The sequence below is a fragment of the Lutra lutra genome, chromosome 17 (genome assembly GCF_902655055.1).
Source record: "Lutra lutra chromosome 17, mLutLut1.2, whole genome shotgun sequence".
NCBI classification, from domain to species: Eukaryota; Metazoa; Chordata; class Mammalia; order Carnivora; family Mustelidae; genus Lutra; species Lutra lutra.
Genome location: NC_062294.1, coordinates 40,770,571 through 40,793,189, shown reverse-complemented (window position 1 = coordinate 40,793,189; position 22,619 = coordinate 40,770,571). Strand labels below are relative to the sequence as shown.

Genomic DNA, 22,619 nt, shown 5'->3' with positions numbered 1-22,619 from the left:
TTGGGCCTTCAAGTTTCAGAGTTTTTAAAAAAGTTATTCAAAGTCTTTCTACAAAGTTAGAATCACACTGATATGGAAACTTGGCAAGGACAATTGAAAAAAACAACTACATACCAAATCTCAGTTACGGATATCAACACAGATTATTCTGAATAGAACGCTGGCAAAGAGATTCCCACAGTGCATTGAAAGAATAATATACCATGACGAAGGGAGGCTTATTCCAGGAATACAGAGAACTCAGTATTAGGAAATTTATTATTATCATTCACCATTTGAAAGGATCAAAGAGAAGTCGTATTTTCCCTGTTGTCGCTGAGACTTAATCTAAAGAAATTCAATAACCATTTAAACAAATTTTTTTTACTATAGAAATCTTTTTTTTCCCCCCGAGAAAGAGTATGCTTGTGTGTGTTGGGGGACCGAGGGAGGAGGAGAGAGAGAATCCCAACAGGCTCCATACCCTAGGCAGGGCCTGATACAGAGCTTGTGACCCTGAAATCATGACCTGAGCCTAAATCGAGAGTTGGACGCTTAACCAACTGGAGCCCCCTCAATATCTTTTAATATGAAGAAGTCCTTAAAATCTTTAAGAGAGGAAGAGAGAGAGAGAGAGAGCGAGCATGTGCAAGACCAGTCTATGGAATGATTAAGCCCTAATCCTAGGAGCATCGACCTTAGGTTGGTAGGGATTTTTTTTTTTAAGATTTTTATTTATTTATTTATTTATCTATCTATTTATTTATTTTATTTGACAGAGAGAAATCACAAATAGAGAGGCAGGCAGAGAGAGAGAGAGAGAGAGAGGGAAGCAGGCTCCCGGCTGAGCAGAGAGCCGGACGCGGGACTCGATCCCAAGACCCCGAGATCATGACCTGAGCCGAAGGCAGTGGCCTAACCCACTGAGCCACCCAGGCGCCCCTATTTATTTATTTGACAGACAGAGATCACAAGTAGGCAGAGAGGCAGGCAGAGAAAGAGAGGAAGAGAAGCAGGCCTCCTGCCAAGCAGAGAGCCCGATGCAGGGCTCGATCCCAGTACCCTGGGATCATGACCTGAGCCAAAAGCAGTGGCTTTAACCCACTGAGCCACCCAGGCGCCCCAGGTTGGTAGGGATTTTCTGAAGGGACACAAACAATGGTAAATATTCACAGAAAGATCCAAATATGAAAAAAGTGGGAAAATATTGGCTAACTGGTAAATAAGGTTTGCACTTATTAAAATAATTTTCAACTGATTAGAGAAGAAGGATACTATAGGAGAACCCCAACTTTGAAGTTTGGTATAGGCAGCTTACACTTATTTCTACCCGCTTTTTAAAGAACAGGTTTGGGCGCCTGGGTGGCTCAGTGGGTTAAGCCGCTGCCTTCGGCTCAGGTCATGATCTCAGGGTCCTGGGATCGAGTCCCGCGTCGGGCTCTCTGCTCAGCAGGGAGCCTGCTTCCCTCTCTCTCTCTCTCTGCCTGCCTCTCTGTCTACCTGTGATCTCTCTCTGTCAAATAAATAAATAAATAAAAACTTAAAAAAAAAAAAAAGAAAAAAAAAGAGCAGGTTTCCTTTAGCTAAAGCACTATTTCCCCACTTTCCATTCCCTCTGCATTTTTCCTCTACAATTCCATGGAGGAAACCAAATTCTCCTAGTTTACAAAAATGAGAGTGAACTATTATTATACAATCTTGTTTTATTCACTTTGCTTACCATACACTTATTTTTCTGAAATTCTGTTGTTTACTTATTGTCTATCTTCTTTCATGAAGGTATTGTTAACATAAAAAAAATAAAGCTGCCAGTTATTTATCAGGGAAAAAACTGGGTTTATTCAGGAATAACAGAGAATTGCAATCCAGGGCAAATGAACTTTGGCAAAACCAAGTCTTTTGAACAAAGGATAGGGATGCCCTTTCACAGAGGAAAGCATGAAGTTAGGAAGACTGTTATAAATAAAAAATCCACTGGAGTAAACTGGGAACTGGAAGCATAGTGGCTTTTCAGTGGCGGAGCTGTGACTATCTGTCACTGCCTGTGCTGGCTGGGTGGTGGTGAGGAGGTAAGCCTTTCTTTCTCCTGCTGGGAGAGTAAAGTAGTATCCACCTGCAAGGTCCTTGTCTTCCTGCCGGGGTCTGCAACTGACAATGAGCGGTAGGGCCCGAGAGCTCCCCCTGCTGAACCTGCAACTCCATTCTAGTGAAGCTTCCCTTTACTGACCTTCCCAGTATAAATGCCATCAGATAGAAAACGCACAGGTGACCCTGTACCAACCTGACCAAAATACATGCAGTACCGCAACAAAATATGTTTTGAAACAGAGGGCTATCTATGTCTAACAGATCATTTCTAACCATGTTACCAGGAGACCATCAACATCCCTATTTTCCAATTACTCCATATACTGGCAGAAAAAAAAAAAAAAAAAAAAAAAGAATAAAACCCAAAAAGCAGGGACGCCTGGGTGGCTCAGTGGGTTAGGCCGCTGCCTTCGGCTCGGGTCATGATCTCAGGGTCCTGGGATCGAGTCCCGCATCGGGCTCTCTGCTCGGCAGGGAGCCTGCTTCTCTCTCTCTCTCTCTCTCTCTCTGCCTGCCTCTCTGTCTACTTGTGATCTCTGTCAAATAAATAAATAAAATCTTTAAAAAACAAAAAACCCAAAAAGCAAAGCAAAAAACCCTACTGACACAGGAACAGCAGCATCACACTTCCATGACATCGCTTATCACAATTTTGTTTTGCTTTTTTAGTGGACCTACCTGATGCTCTGATGACAATCCCCTTTGGTACCTCAGTTATTCCAATCTATCAAGGCAAAGTGTACGTGCAACATTCGGAAACAACGAGCACCCTAACAGATCAACTGCTGGTGCAGCTTCTGAATAAGGCTGGACCAAAGCTCTGGAATACCAGAAAGAACCCTATTACTCCGTAGGCCAGTAAAGTCACATCCACATTTGTATGAAAAATGAGATTTCTTCCCAGTGCAAGAAACCTACATTAAAACCTGTGATATTGTGATTTCTAGTCAGAAATATATATTTGGGGGACGCCTGGGGGTGGCAGTCGGTTAAGCATCTGCCTTTGGCTCAGGTCATGATCCCAAGGTCCTGGGATTGAGTCCCACATAGGGCTCCTTGCTCAGCAGGGGACCTGCTTCTGCCACTGCCCGCTGTTCTCCCTGCTTGTGCTCCTCTCTTCATCTCTCTCTCTGACAAATAAATGAATAAACAATCTTGAAAAAGGGAAAAAAAAAAAAAAGATATATTTGGTCTTTGTCCCCATTCCTAGCAGAGTTCCAAAACTCTTGGAAGTCAAGTCGGGAGAGGAATCTGATGTCTTTTGTTATGTTAATGACACAATCTTCTGACCCCCTCAAGGTAACCTAAGGATGGGGGCTGGTTGCCAGAGGAGCCAAGCATGGGATTGGAAGGTGAAAGGTTGGAACTTTCAGTCTCCCCTTCCCGGGGGAGAGGGGCTGGACTAAGTAATGAAGCCTCCATAAAACCCAAAAGGATGTTCTGAGCGCTTCCAAGTTGGTGACCACATGAAAGTGCTGGGAGAGTGGTACCCTGAGAGGAAATGAAAGCTCTGCCCCTCTGGGGCCTTGCCCTGTGAACTTCCTCATCTGCCTGCTCATCTGTATTCTTTATATCCTTCAAAAGAAACTGGTAAATGTAAGTAAACTGGTTTCTGTTTTGTGAGCTGCTCTAGTTAGGAGCACAGGTGATGAGGAAGTGGGGACAGTCTTGTTGAATGGAGCCCCTCACCAGTGAGACCTGATGCTATCTCCAGGATTCAATTTGTAAGACCCCTCGCCCAGTCAGTGTCTGCTGAGAACTGAGTTAATTGCTTGATGGTGTAGAAAAACACGCATGGCTTCTCATAATTTGGCTAAAAACCTGAAAACAAAAAACAAAACAAAACAAAACAAAAAAAACCCAAAGACTGAATTTTTCCATGGGCTTTCTCTTATTGCTCATGGGTCAGTTACCAAAAAAATAAGAATGTGGTTCACTCTCTTTCCCTGGCCTGGGACTGTACTCGGACTTACTCCAGGTCTGATTCAATCAGAAACAGCAGCCTTGAGGGATCAGGTAGAAGAAGCAGAACTTGGGGATGTTCTACAAGATCTGAAATGACCTGAGTAGGATTTGAATACGCACGAAAAGATGTCGATAAAAATTCTGCAGTAGGGTTTGTCTTACCACATTTGTTTCCTATGTTTTCAAAAGAATAAATAACTAAGGTTCAGAAAAGTGGCCACTTTAAATTTTGTGAAGAACCCAAGAAATCTTTATGCCACTGTGAGAAACAAACTTCTTTGGTCCTTCCCTTTAATACAAAACATATTGTTTTCCTTCAAATTAAACTATCTGTTCTGTTTCCTTAAAAGAAATTCAAGTTTTTCAAAGACTTGAGCTTTTCCCCAAGTCAAGAAAATTGACTGAAACATGCCTTCATATGAGACTGAAGAAGTTTGTAACTAGTGGAAGTGATGGTCTGTGACTTCTAAGGGGAGTTCATAAAAGTAGTAACAGTGCCTGCCTACTGGTAATCTAAGCATTCACTCTGGGGCACTGGCACAGCTGGGATGTCCTCATGGAGAAATCGTGCATATGGTTCCTGAGGAAAGCCCTGGCCGAGGCCCTCGCCAACAGCTAGTAGCAACCACCAGCCTGGGGAGGGAGCCTTCAGATGGGGTCACCTCCAGCCTTCAAGTCTGTGCTAAGGCCCCAGACCTTCTGGAACAGAGACAAGCCATTCCTGTAGTGCCCTTTCTGAATCCCTGAGCATAATAAAACTGCTGCTGTTTTATACCACTAAATTGGGGTGGTTTGGCATGCAGTGGCGGGAGGCATCTCTAAGAGTTTTCTGGCATACCTGAGATAGGCAGGGTGGCACAACGTGTACAAGCAAGGGCTCAAACCCTGACTCAGCCACTTGAGAGACCCGGGGAAATTTTAATCTACCCAGGTCCTGTTTGCACATCTATGAAATTGGGACAGTAATATTTCTAAGTTCGGGGCCATTATAAGGATAAAAAGTGAGCTCACAAAAATAGAGTGCTTAGCACACTGCTTGCCCCATGTTAAAAAAAATGTTGACCGTTATTATAATTTCTACTATTTTTATAATTATAGAAAGACCAGACTTTATTCAATGACTGACTATAAGGAGAGGCAGCCTTGTCATTCCAAAATGTCATTTCCACTGCTTAAAACATTCTTGGATTTTGGGCGCCTGGGTGGCTCAGTCAGTTAAGTGTCTGCCTTTGCCTCAGGTCATGATCCCCACATCAGGCTCTCTGCTCAGCGGGGAGCCTACTTCTCCCTCTCCCTATGCCCCTAATCCAGCTTGTACTCCCTCACTGTCTGTCTCTCAAATAAATAAAAAATATCTTAAAAAAAAAAAACAACTCAAACTTTCCTGGATTTCGCTTAAAAAGTATTTTTCTTTTAGTTTTAGTGTCATATTAGAAAACTAGGCTCATTAATACAAAAATACAGTATTTTAGATCCAGCTGATGTGCATCCCCGAAAATCAGAATCATTATCCTATGAGCACACATTTTCACTTCTAATTATGTACCTCACAAGGCTATTTCAAAAACACCAATATCAGTTTCAGAGTATAAAGACCCAGAAGTCTTAACTACAAAGAAAAAGGTTAAAAAATTTGACTGTATTAAAGATAGAAATTTGTTTGTCAAAAAGATCACTGTGAGTAGAAAGATAAGCCATAGTTTAGAAAATATGAGCAATATACGTAACAGACAAAGAACTTGTATTCTGGACACAGAACTGCAACAAACCAGAAAGAAAAACGGCAGATAATCCAATAAAGAAACAGACAATAGCACACAAATGAAAAGATACTCAACCTCACAAATCATTAGGGAAATGCAAATTAGAACCAGAACAACATACCTCTCCACACCTACCAGAATGATCAAAATCAAAGAGTGACAATACAAAGTGCTGGTGCGAATATGAACTGGATTGTCATTGTACATTTTAGGTAACTGCTGAGCATCTGCCAAAGCAGAACATATATCCGTGTCTTATTACCCAGATACTCTGTTCCTAGGCATAAACCCAATGAAAATGGCCTTGTTTCATATATTCACTGAGAAACACATAAAAGAATGTTCAGGGCACCTGGGCAACTCAGTTGGTTAAGTGTCTGCCTTTGGCTCAGGTCACGTCCTAGAGCTCCGGGGATGAAGCCCTTCATCAGGCTCCTTGCTCAGTGGGAAGCCTGTTTCCTCCTCTCCCTCTGCTCTTGCCCCTTTTCATGCTCAATCTCAAATAAATTAAGAAAATCTTGTGTACATAAAATAGAATGCTCAAAAGGCATTATCTGCAATAAAGAGGAAACAGGGCAATAATCCAAATATCTACCATTAGTAGAATAAATGAATGAATGCTAGTCTTACACTGGAATACCATACAGCAATGAAAAGGAATGTATTAGTACCACATTAAATTATACATAGTGATGATGAGTAAAAAAAAGCCAGACATAAAAGAATGTGCACTGGGGCAATGGGCTGGTTCAGCTGAAAAAATCTTGAGGTCGTGAGTTCCAGCCCCATGCTGGGTGTAGAGCTTATTTAAATAAACTTAAAAAAAAAAAAAATAGATGTACTACATGATTTCATTTCTCTTAAGTTCAAAGAAGGGCAAAACTAATTTCTGATGTTAAAGGTCAAATGGATGCCTAGATTGGTCTGTCAGTTACAGCGTCTGACTTTTGCTATCAGCTCAGGTCTTGATCTTACAGAGTTGTTGAGTTCAAGCCATGTGCTGGGCTCCACTCAAGTCAAGATGGTTAGGGTGTAGAGGCTAAGGGAGAAGGGAGGAGAAAGGTAGTCAGTGCCTGGAAGGCCCCAAGAAGAGGGTGCTGCAGAGGAGCTGGCAATGGCTTATTTCTTGGTCTGAATAGTTATAAGGAGAAGTTTAATTTGTGACCCATCCATCAAGCTGTACACTTCAAGTTTATGAAATTTTCAGGATGTATACTACCTTAAATTAAAAAGTATTAAAAATTTTAAAGAGAGAAAGACCATCAACCAAATGCAATGTTTGGACCTTGTTTAGCTGCTGATTTGAACAAACTAACTTTGAAAGTATATTTGAAACATTTAGGGAAATATTAGGTATTTTTGGCCTAGGTATTAAAACTGGACTCTTAAAAAATTCAACATTCCTATCTGGGCAGCTCTTCTTCTTAAGGAGGAAAAAGCATAGTAATTCCACTATATGTTTATTTTCAAAACACAACTTACAGAACCAGAGCCATTTCATAGATGAGAAAAACTATCAGTCAACATTTACTGAGCACCTAGTACACGCCACGCAGTGTACCAAGTACTTTATTCCAAAGCCTGTTCCTTCTTTGTCATGTTGCCTCTCCTACCTCTTGCCATGCCATGGTGTAGTTTCAAAACATAAGAACTAATACAAGTGTGTTTATTTTTTTATTTTAATTTTTAATTTTACGGGGGAGGAAGGGCAGTTGGAGAAGGAATTCCATGCCCAGTGCACAGCCCAATGTGGAGCTCTGTCTCACAACACTGAGATCGTGACCAAGATTGTGACAGCCACTGTGCTCCATGCCCAGTGAGTGCACAGCCCAATGTGGAGTTCTATCTTACAACCATGAGATCGTGACCAAGCTGAAATTAAGCATCAGATGCTTAACAGACTGAGTCACGCAGGTGCCCTTCAAGTGTCTATCTAAGGGAGAATTGGTTCAATGTTAGACAGTGAGAAGGGAACTTGGTAACTTGAGGAAAATGTGTTATCATCCCATCTTCCATCTCCAGCCAGTCACAAAAGTAATATTGGGGGATGTAAACCAGGAGGAATTCTAGAACTGTAATATTAAACTTAAGAGGATATCTACCATTTGAAAATCCTGAATGGAGCCCTTTAACTGTGGGGTCAATGTTATAGACATCAGGTATATGGTTTACATGGAAATTCCTTTTTTTAGAAAAAATTTTTTTTAAAGATTTTATTTATTAATTTGACGGAGATCACAAGTAGGCAGAGAAGCAGGCAGAGAGAGAGGAGGAAGCAGGCTCCTTGCTGAGCAGAGAGCCCGATGTGGGGCTTGATCCCAGGACCCTGGGATCATGACCTGAGCCGAAGGCACAGGCTTTAACCCACTGAGCCACCCAGGTGACCCTACATGGAAATTCCTTAATGAAGCACTGAAAAACAAAGTTTGTTCCATTTGGTAATGCAACATTTGGGGTGGGGTGATGCCTTTTTCATCTTTCTGTGTCCTCACACAGGAATGGCAAATAGCTCTCTTCCTTCTGTGACAGGGACAGAGTTTCTGAGATGACCCTGGAAGCAAAGGAGCAGCAGAAGAAAACCAGCTCCTTTGATGCCCCAGGAAATATGGTGGGCGTTTAATACAACTGACCTCACTCAGTACTCACAAAGCTTTATGAGCAAGGCAGTATTCTCCCATTTCATATGGGATAGTAGGCTTAGCCTTTAATAACATCCACAATGTCACCCAGCTGGGCACAGGTGTGTGGCCTAGGCCTGAGACTCAAAAGCACGAGTGCTACACAAGACACTGGGTTGCCTCTAAGGCAACACAGCACAGGGATCTCAGCTGTGACATTTCTACTTGGGAGTAGCATCTCTCTTGTAAAAGAAATAAGCTATGCCTGTCTATCCAGAAACAGGATTACTCTTCGTTTCTAAAATGAGAGGTTAATAGCATTTCTGGGGAGGGGGCTAGGGGAGGTGATGTTACACAATGAATCAGTGACAGAGGACGAGGATAGAAACTGGGCCCAATGAATATTACTTACTGGGTGCTTAGTTTGTGACAGGATGTTGCATATGGTATTGAATTTAGTCTTAATGCCTGCCCTGTAAAGCAGGTGCCTTAATTATCCTCATTTTAGAAAAGACAGGACCAAGCATCATAGGGTGAAATAGCTTCCCCAACGTAATATGTGCCGTTAAGTCAGAGAGCTCAGATTCAATCGCAGGACTATCTGCCCCTGGAACCAGGCTCTTCTTAACTAGTACATGAAGCGGGACTGCCCAGATCACACAAATGGGTTCCATGAAGGACTGGAACGGAAGCATAAAAAGGAAAGGTTTGTGCAAAGAACAGTTACACATACTGCAGAAAACCTATTACATAACAGGCACATTAAAACACCAACGCACCTGTTCCGCCCTTGTGCAAAGACTAGAAGTTGCGCAACAAGGCACTCTAACTCCATAAAAAAATTCATCACTGCTCCTGGTAAGCGTGTTTCTTAACACAAAGTAGGTAATCAGAAATGTATCTGGCATGGATTCTGAGAAAAACAGCCCAAACTCTGACCAGTAAGTGTATAAGGCGGCAAAACTGAACGAAGCACACATGCAACTGGCCAGAAAGACTGCGGTGATTACTCGGGTTCAATGAGACTTCAAGAATGCGATGCTAACTAGCTTGAGTCAAGCAGTATTGACAAGGAAGAGGAAGTCCTAGAAGCTTACTGGAATACAGTGTGTTAATTCACAATCCCATGTGGATTTAAAGTATCTACAGAAGGTCAAAAAAAGAGTCACAAGATTTGACTGTTTAAAAATAAGACTTATGAGAAAATGTTCGTAATTACAGGGAGCGGGACATATGACATTTCTCCTAAGACATAAGCACTCAGGCTAAACCCAGTGACCAAGTATAGTGCGAATAATCCTGGAAAGTAACACACGGACGCCACTTTCTTGTAAGAGGAGGAGGATTCTCATAGTACATTGCCCACTGGTAGGAAGACCCTAGGACAATCACAACCAACCCCAGAAATCTGTGAATATCTTAAGAATATGAGAAAACATAAACTCTAGGACACCAAAAACTATCAAAATTCATTTTTAAGCTATAAGACTAATCTACTCAGGTAGATGTGAAGACTCCTCTACAGAGCCAGAATCTCTCATAAACTTATCATAACTGTGTATTTGAGAGTTCACTTATTTATTGTTGATCTACAAATTTCATGAAAGAGGTATAATAACCTTTTTATCATGACTATACTCTAACAGCCCAGCACAGCTCCTGGAACGTAGTACTGCTCAATAAATACGTCTCAATGAATCTAATTCTAGATCCAAAGAATGTTATTTTATTCTTGCCTGGATCACATGAATCTGGTACAGTATATCATTACATTTAAAAATAAAGATACCCAAAATATAAAGGCAAAACTTTCTCCTCTTATCAGATGAACCAGTGTCCCGTTTCCATCATGTTCTTCTTTTTTTTTTCTTTTTCTTTTTTTTTTTTTTTAAGATTTTATTTATTTATTTGGCAGAGAGAGATCATAAGCAGGCAGAGAGAGAGGAGGAAGCAGGCTCCCTGCTGAGCAGAGAGCTCGATGCGGGACTCGATCCCAGGACTCCGAGATCATGACCTGAGCAGAAGGCAGCGGCTTAACCCACTGAGCCACCCAGGCGCCCCATCCATCATGTTCTTCTAAATTCTTCCTAGTGTCAATCATAAATGATACACGCTAAGTACCTATTACTGCTCATCTATAATTTCTGGCCATGAAGTTGCTGATAATGGTTAATGGCCTTCATTGTATTCTGGGGAAAAATCTTTCTTAGGGATCCTAGTTTTAAAAATGTTTGAAATAAAAACACACTGAGGTAAGGCCAAACACCTTCCATAGAGCTATGAGACTCGGCAAATGAATATACTGAGGACTGATTATAAACAAATAAGAATGATTATAAATAAGTTTGCAAATGTTATACTATAGCATCAAATAATGGCATTTTCAGGCACAGTCTGTCAGGTTTTTTTTTTTTTTTTTTAAAGATTTTATTTATTTATTTGTTCGAGAGAGAGAGAGAGAGAGAGCGAGCGCATGAGCACAGGCAGACAGAGTGGTAGGCAGAGGCAGAGGGAGAAGCAGGCTCCCCGCCGAGCAAGGAGCCCGATGTGGGACTCGATCCCAGGACGCTGGGATCATGACCTGAGCCGAAGGCAGCTGCTTAACCAACTGAGCCACCCAGGCGTCCCGTCTGTCAGGTTTTCATTTAGCTACTAATACAGTGGGCAAGTTTCCCACACACTGTGTCATACCTATATGAAAAACTGGGGAGAGAAGTTAAAATGTGAAACAGGTTTTGATAAGCCACTGAAAAGTTCATGCCATGGCCTAGCGCAATTAGCCACGGTGACGGTCTCAGCTTTGAGTAGGATCCTGATACTCCATTGTGGCTGCAAGTGGAACAGATTGCCTTGGGACAGGGGGACCTTCTGCAATAATGTCTGTACTTTTAGCACACGAACAACATGCAGCTTATTCTCAATAGCTGAAGTGTACTTAAGAAATAATGATTTCTATCTATCTTGATCACCTGAGAACGTCTTTATTTCCTGGAAATAAGTATTAGTATTGGCTTTTGTAGAAAATCAAGTAACAAAATTAAATGATAGCTTAATTTAAAAAAAAAAAAAACCTCTTTCATAGGGCATTTTATTGCTTTTAAGTTTTAAGCATCTTTTGTTGGAATATGGAGCAGTTAAACCTCCAAATTACTGAAATGTACTCAAAGCACTGAAGATTACTATGGTAATTTATACCCACATGAAACTGAGAACATCAAACTGACAGATGTAGATTCTTCCTCTATTTCAACTAGATGAAATGCTGGTTGTCCTAAGACAAAAGCTTAAAGTTCATATTTCTTAACAAACTAGACAACACTCACCAGTAGTGAGTTTCTTTGTACCTACCTTGTGTTTAAACAGGTGTTATGAATCTTTAATTCTATTTTTTTCTTTACTGTAAAATATTCTAATACAAGCATTAAAACTCTAGGATAATCACACTTACCTGTATGGCTTGTCAGAGTTATGGATTCGTCTGTGGTTTCTGACTCCAACGTATGTCGTACTTGTATAATCGCACACATCACATCTATACTGTTTCTGGACTGAAGACTTAGTCCCTAGACAAGGGATTGGAGAGCTTTAGCGACATGCACTGATTAGATACAAATGACACAGTTTCCACTGTAACTGAATATTTATAACACACAGTATTAATATTTCAATCAAGGCTTTCTCATTTATTAAAATTAACAAGTGTGAACATGGCTTTCCAGGTTCTCCTGCAACTAGACTATCAGCAGATATAAACTGAACATCATCTGACCTGTAAACACAGATACATTGGGTTAGTTTATGCATAACCTTGTACAAAATGCTAGAATGTAATGAACTTGATGCCAGCTGCCCTGCTGACTGTACAGCAGCTGAATTAACCAGAGATACACTGTTGATCTGAAAGGTGGTCTAACTGATACTGGATACACTGTCTTAAGGAAACACTGATTTGCCAACAAGCTGTGATTTCATACTCTAATACAACATTACACAGTATGCTGCAAGGCATATATAACAAACTCTAGATAAAAAGACTAAAGCTTTTTTACCCTGCGGGTTTCCTTTTTTTACAACTGAAAGCCAGCTATCAGTGCAACAACGGAAGGAAAAACCAGCACGAATTATTCAGTGCTAAATAATATCATATAATCATACCCAGCAAACCGGCAGGTGACTAGGGTAAGTGTTATCACTAACGTGACTGTGCCACTCTCTGAAATCCAGAGACATGGATCCAGTGGAAAAGAGGCCATGTTACCACCCTCACTCTGCAGCAACAGGGCTGGGTAGTTTTAATCAGGGTAAGCCTGAGACAAAACAAGCTGGATGCCTTGATCATGTAAAACTGTTCCCGAAGATATTCAACACTCTCTTTACTCTTCTGTAAGCACAAAATCTGCAGGCCATTCACAGCCTGACTGCTTTATATTCAGAAACAAAGCAAGCATGGAAAGCTGGAGAATAAGCCAGAACAGGAAGGAAGCTTAGGTAGAACACTAGCACACAGTACAGAATCGTAAAATTGGTGGCACAAAAGAAACCCACGCTGAAATTTCAACAAAGAAAATCCTTAAGCTAAATTTAAGCTTTCTAAAATTGAAATTTTCTTTTGCCTGTAACTACTTTTGCCAGGCAGAACAAAATGTCCTAATTTCCTGGTGTAAGTCTACAACATTAATATACACACTAATCATAATTATAATTTAAGTATTACTCTTAATTGGTAGGTTAAAAACTTGGACTTGATTATAAGTGGCACTGTTCCAAATTCAGTTTTTTAAAAAAACCCTGAAAAAAATGAAGTGTGAAATATTGGATAATGGTTTTGTGTGAGAAATATTACAGATCAATGACAACTAATAAAAATGACAGATGGAAAAACTTAATATAGCACAGAATGAGAGCCCGTGCTACTTCAAGCAACTGTTTCCAGTAGAAAGAGTATTAGATTTAAAGGTTCAAAACTCTGGGCTTTGTCCTTGCTCTTCCACCTAGTACCAGGGTGATCATGGGCAAAAGCATTTTATCTGGTGAGGACTCAGTTTTCTCATCTATAAAATGGAAATTCTAGAACCTCCCAGCATGGTTTACTCAGAAAGCAGAGAACCCTCTATTCTTCCTTCACTGCAGTCTATGTGTCACCTGCATGTTTGTGTCGGATCTCTTGACCTGTCCCTAGCTGTAGACTCCCCTGAGGGCAGAGACCCGTGTGTTCTGTTTATGCCAAATTTCCAGAGCTTCACGAATTTTATGTTTGCAATAAGGAACAATTTAATTAAATTTCACGAAGGAGCACCATATGAAAGTGCTTTGCCCATGGCTCTAGGAGAGCACCTGTGACGTTAGCTGACACCCGTCGGTACTGTTCTGTCTTCCTCCCCGGCTGCAGTCCATACAGGCACTGGATGCCTTCACTGGACTGCTGGCAGCAAGCTCAGGATGGGCCCTCCACGCCTTTTGGCAGAAAGAATGTCTGAAAATCCATTACACCGGGTCTCAGAGTCAAAAACATGTCCTATGTTATCTGTGCCATCAGAGTGGGGAGAGGTGGAGGCTGGGGACCACAGAAGCATACATCCCACAACTTGTTCATTAATTTTATTAAATGGCTAAAGAAGTTCTAGCAAGACATGAATTTCTTTGAACTTCTTTGTGAGCTAAACACTTTGTTTCTTGGCCTGACAACCAGATTTCTGAAGATCTAATACTGAATTAATAAAGTGTCAACATTTAAGTATGCAGGAGGTTATCAGTCATCTGAAGCGTTTTACTATTATCACAGAGAAGAAAAATGGAATGAAGTGAGAGAAAAACAGACATGGCAAGCAGTTTAAATCCATACATTTAACCCCAAGAAACAGCAGAATGCACTAAGAAAAGATGCTGTAAAATGGGGATATGGTGGACAGATGCTATTGCTGTAAAGCTCAAACTGGTTACTTTAATTTTGAGCTGACATTTTAATCTTTTTTATTAAAATTGTGAGTTCTAATTTGTTAACCCATTTGGACAGTTTTATAAACTACTGCTTTGGAAGATGGTGCTAGAAAAGCCATTCCACCACTAGTATTAACCGCAGGTGGTGCCACTGAGTAGTATTTACTTTATTCCTTCATTAGGGATTTATGGTCCAACGACATCAAATGTTTTAATGTCTCCTTTAAAGGGGGATATGGAAACATAATGAATTAAAATAAAAGGAGGCATTTAGGGCTATTTTGTAAAAAGGAAACAAAACTGTTTTAGCTCAGCCGTCTATTGCAGAAACAGATGCTATGTCATAAACTCCTTTTGTTTTGGATAGTTTTATAGGGTTGACATCTGTTTGACAAGGGAATTTTGGTGCTACAGCGGTGTCAAAATCAGTTCTTTCAGAAACATTCTTGAATCAGTTATGCTTTCTGGGGTATAATTTAATGAAACATTACGGTAAAACATTTTACTCTGCAGTTGTTTCTAACTTTAATTCTTGGGAAATCTAAAAAGGAAAGTCACCCCAATATGTTTTATTTCCCATAAAAACTATGTACCGCACTTGAGACACTTAAAGTATATCAATTTAAGAGAGCTGATGCACGGAAGCACGGTTTATTATGCTTTATCCCTAATTCTCCGGATGTGGCATCCGCCTTTTCATGTAACTCTAATTAAATCTTTTGATTCTAATATTCCTATTAGCAGAAACTTGGCCAAGTAGTACCTAACTAGTGCATAAAAAGATCTTGTGTGTGTTTTTTTTTTGAATAATGCAGATGAAATCTGGCAGCCATACTTGGATAAGAATAAGATCTCAGCAGGAAGCCTCACTTAAAGTTTGAGGTGAGAGCCTGCCGTCTGCAAAAGCTTCCCCAGCTTGCTGGTATGTCACCCAAGGGTTTATGCTGGACTTGGCTCTGACAGGGCAGCATAAATTTCAACCTATTATTTACCTACAGTGTTGAAGCCGAGAACTTACTAATAGTGTTCATTCAATACCTCAGAACACAGGTTAAGATTCACTCCGCAGTATGAAAAGAGAGAATATAGGCAGCTTTAGTCCTGAAATTAACCCACATGACAACTAAGCTTTTTAAGAAAACTTTCTATGCTACTCATGCAGCCTGGACCAAAAAAAAAAAAAAAAAATGCATGGATACCTTCCTGAATACATTTTCCATCAGCTGTATCACCGGCGATCCTCGACTCATTAGAAGTTGCTACTGACAAGGTATCTGGAAGACTGTGTTGCTCTCTCTCATGGTTCCTCAGCTGACTCTAAAAAAATTGAGAAATATTCACATGTAACCTTCAATAGATACACCTGCACTGTTACTCAGAGACTGGAGAAGCAGTTAATCGCTTTCATGGCCTCGTACCTAAAACACATCATCAGTATTTTAAAATCAAATGTGCTACAAGATTACCTGACTTATTTGACAGTTCATGGGAAGAAATACGCTAGGGAAATCACAGTCTCATCAAAAAGGCAGCTCTGTGCCTTTTCTGAGAGGAATCCCCTGCTACCCCCTGCTTACACATGGCACGTGCATACTTACTTACACACTGGCCTGCCAGCGGAGGAAAGAGCAGAGCACTCAGAGGAACCCAATGCTTTCATAAAAATAAATCCAAACAGCAATTGTTTTGCTGGACTCCTGGTAATTTTTGTCTTTCAATATCAACTAAATGTGCCAGAGAGACCTAAACGGAACCGTTCCTCCAAGGATCTTTGTCCTCCACCTCCACCAATCAAGCATGCAGGAGCCAAAGGAACTTCGGGAACCTGCTTTTGCTGCCCATTTGGATGCACTGCTTCTCTGGTAGCCTGAGACCACTTCGGATTTTCATGAGAGCAAGCCAAGTAGGCAGTGACTCAGACCCAAAGACTTTTTTATTCCTGAGCTAGACCCCCAACTCTGGGGAAACTGAGAGAAAAAGCCTACATCCCCAGCTACCCTTTAAGCGCACTTTCCCCTACCGTAATAGTCAACTGACACACGAGAGAAGGAAAGTTTGAAACCAATGAGTCAATCCGGTTTCCTTTACAGAAACAGTACCTCATGCTGGTTGTTGGTTTTAAGGTAGCATGTAAGACGAAAATCAGTCAAAATAGTCCTTGAAAGTCCCTTACACTGCCCATAAAACAACACATGTGGCTCTGTTTCCACTTTACTATCTTTTATTAAGTCCAAAATAGCTTATTTTCCCTCCTGCAGTGACACAGATCACTACTGGCTGGTTGTGTAGCTCAAGTGAACGACATACATTTTGGGGCCATGGAAGATGAAAAATAGCTATTTTTTTTGCGCTGATGATGTAGGATTACATTTGTGTAAATCAAATATGTGTACGTCCCTCCACCGTACATTCCCTTGTAATTACCCTGCAATTTAAAATCAACACATTTAAAAAAAGATATCCACGCTACAACTAAAGCAGTAAACACAGAAACTGTTAAGGAGGCGGTCGGCAGGGAAAACAATCCTACACCAGAAATTCTGATGACCTAGATTTCAGTCCCAATTTTAATACTAATTCAGTCGGGATCCTCTGGGCAAATTATCCAACTTCCCTGGGTCTCAGTTTCCTCATCTATAAAATGAGGTGGTCGGGTTCTCTCTACCAAGCTCCCTCCTGACTCTAAAAATTCAAAGGTTCTCTGAATGATTTCCTGAACCAATACTTACCTTATAATGAAAAGACTCTTCGCACTGCTTGCACTGGTATATTCTTGTTTTACAGTGGTTGATCATGTGGTTCTCCAGATCTTTGCTGTTGTCAGCTATGTGCTCACAGATAGGACACTGATACGGCTGTCTCTGCCGATGGACTCGCAAGTGCTGCTTGATGTAGCCCTTGTTCCCGCTTGCGTAGTGACACAGGCGGCACCGGTAGGGCCGATCAGCATTGGGGATGTACTCCACCACGCTGCTTCCCGACAGGCTCACCTCGCTGTTCGGTTGGCACTGGGCGTTGTCCTGCAACTCTTTCAAAATGTCGTCATCTGAAGCATTTTGGTCTGTCCTTTCCCTCAGCTTTTCAATGACAGTCAGTAAGGACATGCTGATGCCTGTCTTAACTTGCCCATCGGACAGTTCCTGCCTACCCTCCGGGAGTGCTACCAACGTCGAGTTGCTTTGGTTAAAAGTAGTTAATCCATCTGCGGAGTTTTTGAGTGGTGACATCATTTTAGAATATGCCGCCAATGTGCTATCTACTTGCCTTTGTCCGGTGTCTGGATCTAGAAGGTTTATGTTCCCGTAGTGCCCGAGGTTGGCTCTCGTCAGTTCTGCAGCTCGTATGGGCATCGTGACGAGGGCTTCTGCGGCTAATGAGTGTAGTCTGAGAGACTCAGAATTTGTTCTCCTTCGGCCTGGTGGGGCATTCTCATCAGCAGCCAGTCCTTTGTTTATTAACTCACTGTCTTTCTTCTCTGGACTGCTCCAGCCTATGATTAGCCCCCCAATATCAACAGTACATTTATCAGCTCGATAAACTTCATCTCTTCCTTCACACCCAATCTGGGATTCTGTTGGGCTCAGGTTTTTGCCCTCTTCCATTTCAGCATTCATGAGGAAATGCTTCTGTGGAAGAGTTTCTTCTGCACTCGGGAGACGCTCCACTATCACGTTAACGTGGCCTTTTTTGTTTGGGCTGCTACTAATGATCTTCTGTGCAGATGAAAGCAGACTGTCGGCAATTAGATTCTCCTCCACATCCGAAATCACCTCCAGCATTTCTTCCTCGTTAGGGTCAAGAGTAACCGACTGGCCTAGATGAACTCCCCCTTCCGCACTCTGTTCCAAAGGAGATGAAGAGGATAATGTTTCTGAGCTGCAAATCTGTACTTGTACTGAAGGCCCGTTGTGGATACTCAGTTCATTGTCTCCAATAGCAATGACTACTGCGTCCAGCCCACCAGGCTCAGCAGCCACTGAAGAGTCCAGCAAGCCTAGGGGCTCGTTTTCATTTTCGAAGATTGGATAGGAGCAATCGACCTCCCCGGCATGCTTCCAAGCATGTGTTTTCAACATTCTCTGCTGGCCACAGGTGTAACTGCAGAACAAGCAGCGGTACATGCCGTACTGTTCATATGCGTACCACTTCCTCTTACCCATCTCTGTCACGGGTGCATTTTGGGTGGGGTGAGCTTGCAGACTGTCCACACTCATGGCGGTATCAGAAGTGGTTTCATTCTTTCTTTCCGCGGGTCTCTGAGACAAAGAGTTGGAGGGGCTTATACACTGCGGGGCTTTGGGTTGAGTGCGACTGTTGGCATCATTTTCATGGTCATTTACCACGTGAGCTTCAAGTTCCTCTTGGCTTTTAGACGTGATGTGGCACTCCGAGCACATCAGAATCACTTCATTCTGGTGACCATGCTGCTTGATATGATCTTTTAACACAGAAAACGATGACGACAGAAACTTGCAAAGGCTACACTGGTAAGACATAGACTTCCCATCATTCTGGGCAAGAGAGCCAGGGGTGAGGTGTATCTGTGACATCTCCGTCTTCCTAATCTCGCCAGCAGGTGACGGGGTTACTTTAGCTGGAATCTCGCAAAGTTCTTGGGCTTCAAGGGAGTGTGCTGCAGTACTGGAACGTGTGCGTTTCTTCCCAATTAAGAGACATTTTTGTGACTTTTCGTGTTCTACGATCTTGCTTAACTTCTGGATAACATGGATTAATGGATCTGTTTTAACTTTTCTTTGTTCATCAATTTCCAATGATGAACTGATGACAGTTTCAGCAGTCAACAGAGCCTCTTGTTCTCCAATATCTGGCACCAACATGGCAACACTGCTGCTTTCTTCCATATCTAGAAAGGAGAACATACAACAGAAAGAAATAACCAGATTATAGGTATCCCAGGTATGTAATTACAGGAAATTGAAACTAATCTTAGAGTTTAAGCTAATCTCTGTATTCTCTAACCTGGGAGCTCCGTATCAGTATACCTGGGTATGCCCAATAGAGACTGAAACTGTTTACAACTTCTCTTTGAAGTGCCGTTCCCTATCAAGACTGATGATGATCTTTCCATCAATTTCTTTCTTTGGAAATGACTTTAACAATTTGAAACTCCTTTTTCTTCACTTTCTTTCCCCTAGACATCTAGCTGGGTCCAATCAGTACTCCTCTCTTTTGCCCAATGCCAAAAAACAGGACTCCTATTCTTTGACTGAAAGAACACAGGCATTCTCAGGGCGTGTGGAACCACCTCAAGTTACTACAAAATACTATTCTGTAAGGCCAATACGTCATCGACACAATTCTTGGGAGGCAACTTCTTATACCAAATATAATTATAATTTTATTATTAAAACCATACAGTTTTTCCTCCCCAGATCTTTGGAATTATGAAAATACAGCCGTGAACCTCTTGTAAAGGGCAGAGTAAATTTTGAGAAGTACTATGCAAACGAAACTACATAAAAGCAATGATCCAGTTCCTTCTTTTACTTCCTTCCATTTATCTTCCTGAAGATAAACCACAAACCATGCTGTGGTTTTTTCCTAGAGGCCATATTAGTGGTCAACTACTACTCATACACATGTATGTTCTTCTTCTTTTCTTTTTTTTTTTTTCCTTGAAAGGGAGAGGGGCATCAGAGAAGGAAAGCAACCGGTGTTTCAGGTCTACATATACAAAGTCCTTAAAAGGGGTTCTCTGTAAGTTCTAGCAATGCACTACAGCCAAGGAAGTTACAAAACAAAAAATACTCACAATATCTTTCCGCCTAGATCTTGAATCCTCTATTTCCTGGCAGTATTTTCATTTCAAACATTTCCTTTGGCTCAAAGTGAGATTAATTTGTTGACTTGGATCACATTTTTCAGTTTAGGCTTTTTTCCAGCAACAAGTTTTGTTTTTCCACATTTTAGGTGCATTCTGGAGTCTTACTCACAACATTCAATAAATGCCAGCAAAATTTTTAGTGGCACCAGCTATAGACCAAAGACCATACTATTCTTAAACTCCAGTTACAGGCTCTGAATTCTTATTTTAGGAGGTGAATAATGGCTTCTCTCCCCCCAGGTGGCTGAATCAACACGGAAGGGCCCTTCAGCCCTGCCAAGATCAGACCTAACTCCTGCTAGACCCTACCAGTGTTCTGACCAGCTGTGGTGCCAGTCCTCCCATATCTACTCTTGGCAACAGTGATGGCTTTTCCTCTCTGATTTTTCTGCTCTTTCTGGCACACAAACTTTCTATATCTAGGTCCACATCAGGCAAAAATACAAACATTTTACTCTCGGTTTCTTTAGTACTACTTCTTCCCTCCTTCCCTGATAGTCTGTCCAATGTGATCAACTTTCTTTTCTTCTCCATGTCCAACTGCACTCGTGGCAAGGAACGCATTCTGTAGCCATTACAACAGTGACTGCTACCCCAGCTCAGACTGCTGGCCCTTTAGCTACTCTCTGCCTTAAACAACCTGAGGGCATTACCTCTCAAAAGACTGGAGTCCCTTTCCATCTTTTTCAAGTAGGAAGAGTAGTATTTTTAAATCCCTATACTCAATCTTAAGTCACTAATGAAGGGATCAGTATGGGAAAAATTTGTTTCTCTGGGAAAATCTTTTATGACTTCGTAAGTCACCTTACTGCCTGAGAATTTCACATTTTTAGGCCAAAGGGCACTGTGGCTCTTTCTGTGACTACTGATTTCCTTTTAAGGTCACTCAAGGCTTTTTTTCTTTCAGTTCAATTATTAAATGCAAATTAGTTAAGTAATTGTTAGTAACAGGAATCCTTGGACATTTAGTCTCTTGCACAAGATCTGGTGGTCTACTGTAGACCTAAGGTGTCCTTCTCAATGAAATGTGACATCCATGTAGGCTGACTGATAGTCTGCAAGTTGACAAGTGACTATTGGCTCAACAGACTTTGTATACCCACAGGGTTACAAAGGTGATTCATGTTATCCCTCTTCTACTTAATGACAGAATAGGAAAGAGAGCAGTGCAAATTGCTCCCTGTGGCTATTTCAGTGTGTAACCTTAAAAAGAAAGTAAAATGAAGAGGAGGAGGAGTTCATTCTATCTGAAGAAAAAGACTAATACAAAAGAAACTGACAAAACATTCCGATTTTAAAAGCGGTGTCTGCTCAGGCATTAAGAGCTAATGGAAATTTGCAGCAGATGCTCCAATTTTCCCTGAACATTTATGTAAGTACCTCATTTTAGAGGCTGCATACATTTGGGGATAAGTACAGAAATGGCAGCCATAAAACAGATATGACAACATAAAATACATCATGAAACACCTGAAAAACCAGTTTGAGTCTGCACGGCAGAATCGATGTACAAGTCTCGTCTCATTAACCAAAAGTCTCTGTTAGAAAAGGTTAGATAAACAGTTCATAATAAAGTATACACAAGAAGGGAGTTAAGCTGACCTTAAGGCCAATCCTTTAAATTTTCACAAAAATTTCACTTTGGGCCACCAATGTGCACATATATATGGGATTCCACGTCAAGTGAAGTAAAATTTGGGGAAAAAAAAAAAAAGAGATGAAAATAAGGAGTACAAATACAATCCCAGTGGCTCAATGATGATGACAACATGGATTACGAACACATGCCTACTATCCATGACCTTCAACAGATCAATGTAAATGAAACTTAAAAAAATGACTATGGTCAAAGGGGTGGGTGGTGGGGGGATAAAGTAGGAATGGCAAATTTTGTAACTGAAGTTGAGTGATGAGTACCTAAGAATTCCTCATACTGTTCTTTCTACTGCATACATGTTTAAAACTTTTCATAATAAAAAGTTGTAGTAAAAACTGTTACATGCAAGGCATTAAACAAAACATGATTATGGAAAAAAAAATCACAGTACTCATGGTTTAAAACTGAGTTGACTGGATAGGACAAACATATTTAGAAGTTAAAAGAGAATTAACAGCTTTTAAATAATGAAACAGTACACATGATAAAATAGTCAGAAGGCAACAACTAATGACCAGACCCTAATAAAAACTGAAGAGGTAGTTTTGGTCTAGGAAGGTAAGGAAAAGCTTTACAAAGAGGTGGGAGGTACATTGTATTCCAAAAGACAGCTGTGCCAGATGTCAACCATCTGCCCCTCTGGGCTCCGTGTCTCCTTTTCTCCACTCTGTTCTCTGCCTCAGGAGGTATTACATCATTAGACTCCCATGCCCTCTGGTTTCTGGTTGTCCGAGGGGACCCACAACAGGAGATCAGAGGGAGGTAGC

General features: G+C 41.2%; 1 protein-coding gene across 7 annotated transcripts in view; it reads right to left on the bottom strand.

The window, feature by feature from the left end:
• ZNF507 (zinc finger protein 507) overlaps positions 1-22,619 on the bottom strand; it is a 40,526-nt gene that overhangs the window by 13,891 nt on the left and 4,016 nt on the right. For all 7 annotated transcript variants that reach the window (XM_047711045.1, XM_047711052.1, XM_047711048.1 and 4 more), the window contains 3 exons: positions 17,080-19,214; positions 15,550-15,667; positions 11,862-11,976 (listed from right to left, as the gene is read on the bottom strand). In XM_047711045.1, the coding sequence (XP_047567001.1) occupies positions 11,862-11,976; positions 15,550-15,667; positions 17,080-19,214 (2,368 nt within the window). The remainder of the gene's footprint in view (positions 1-11,861; positions 11,977-15,549; positions 15,668-17,079; positions 19,215-22,619) is intronic.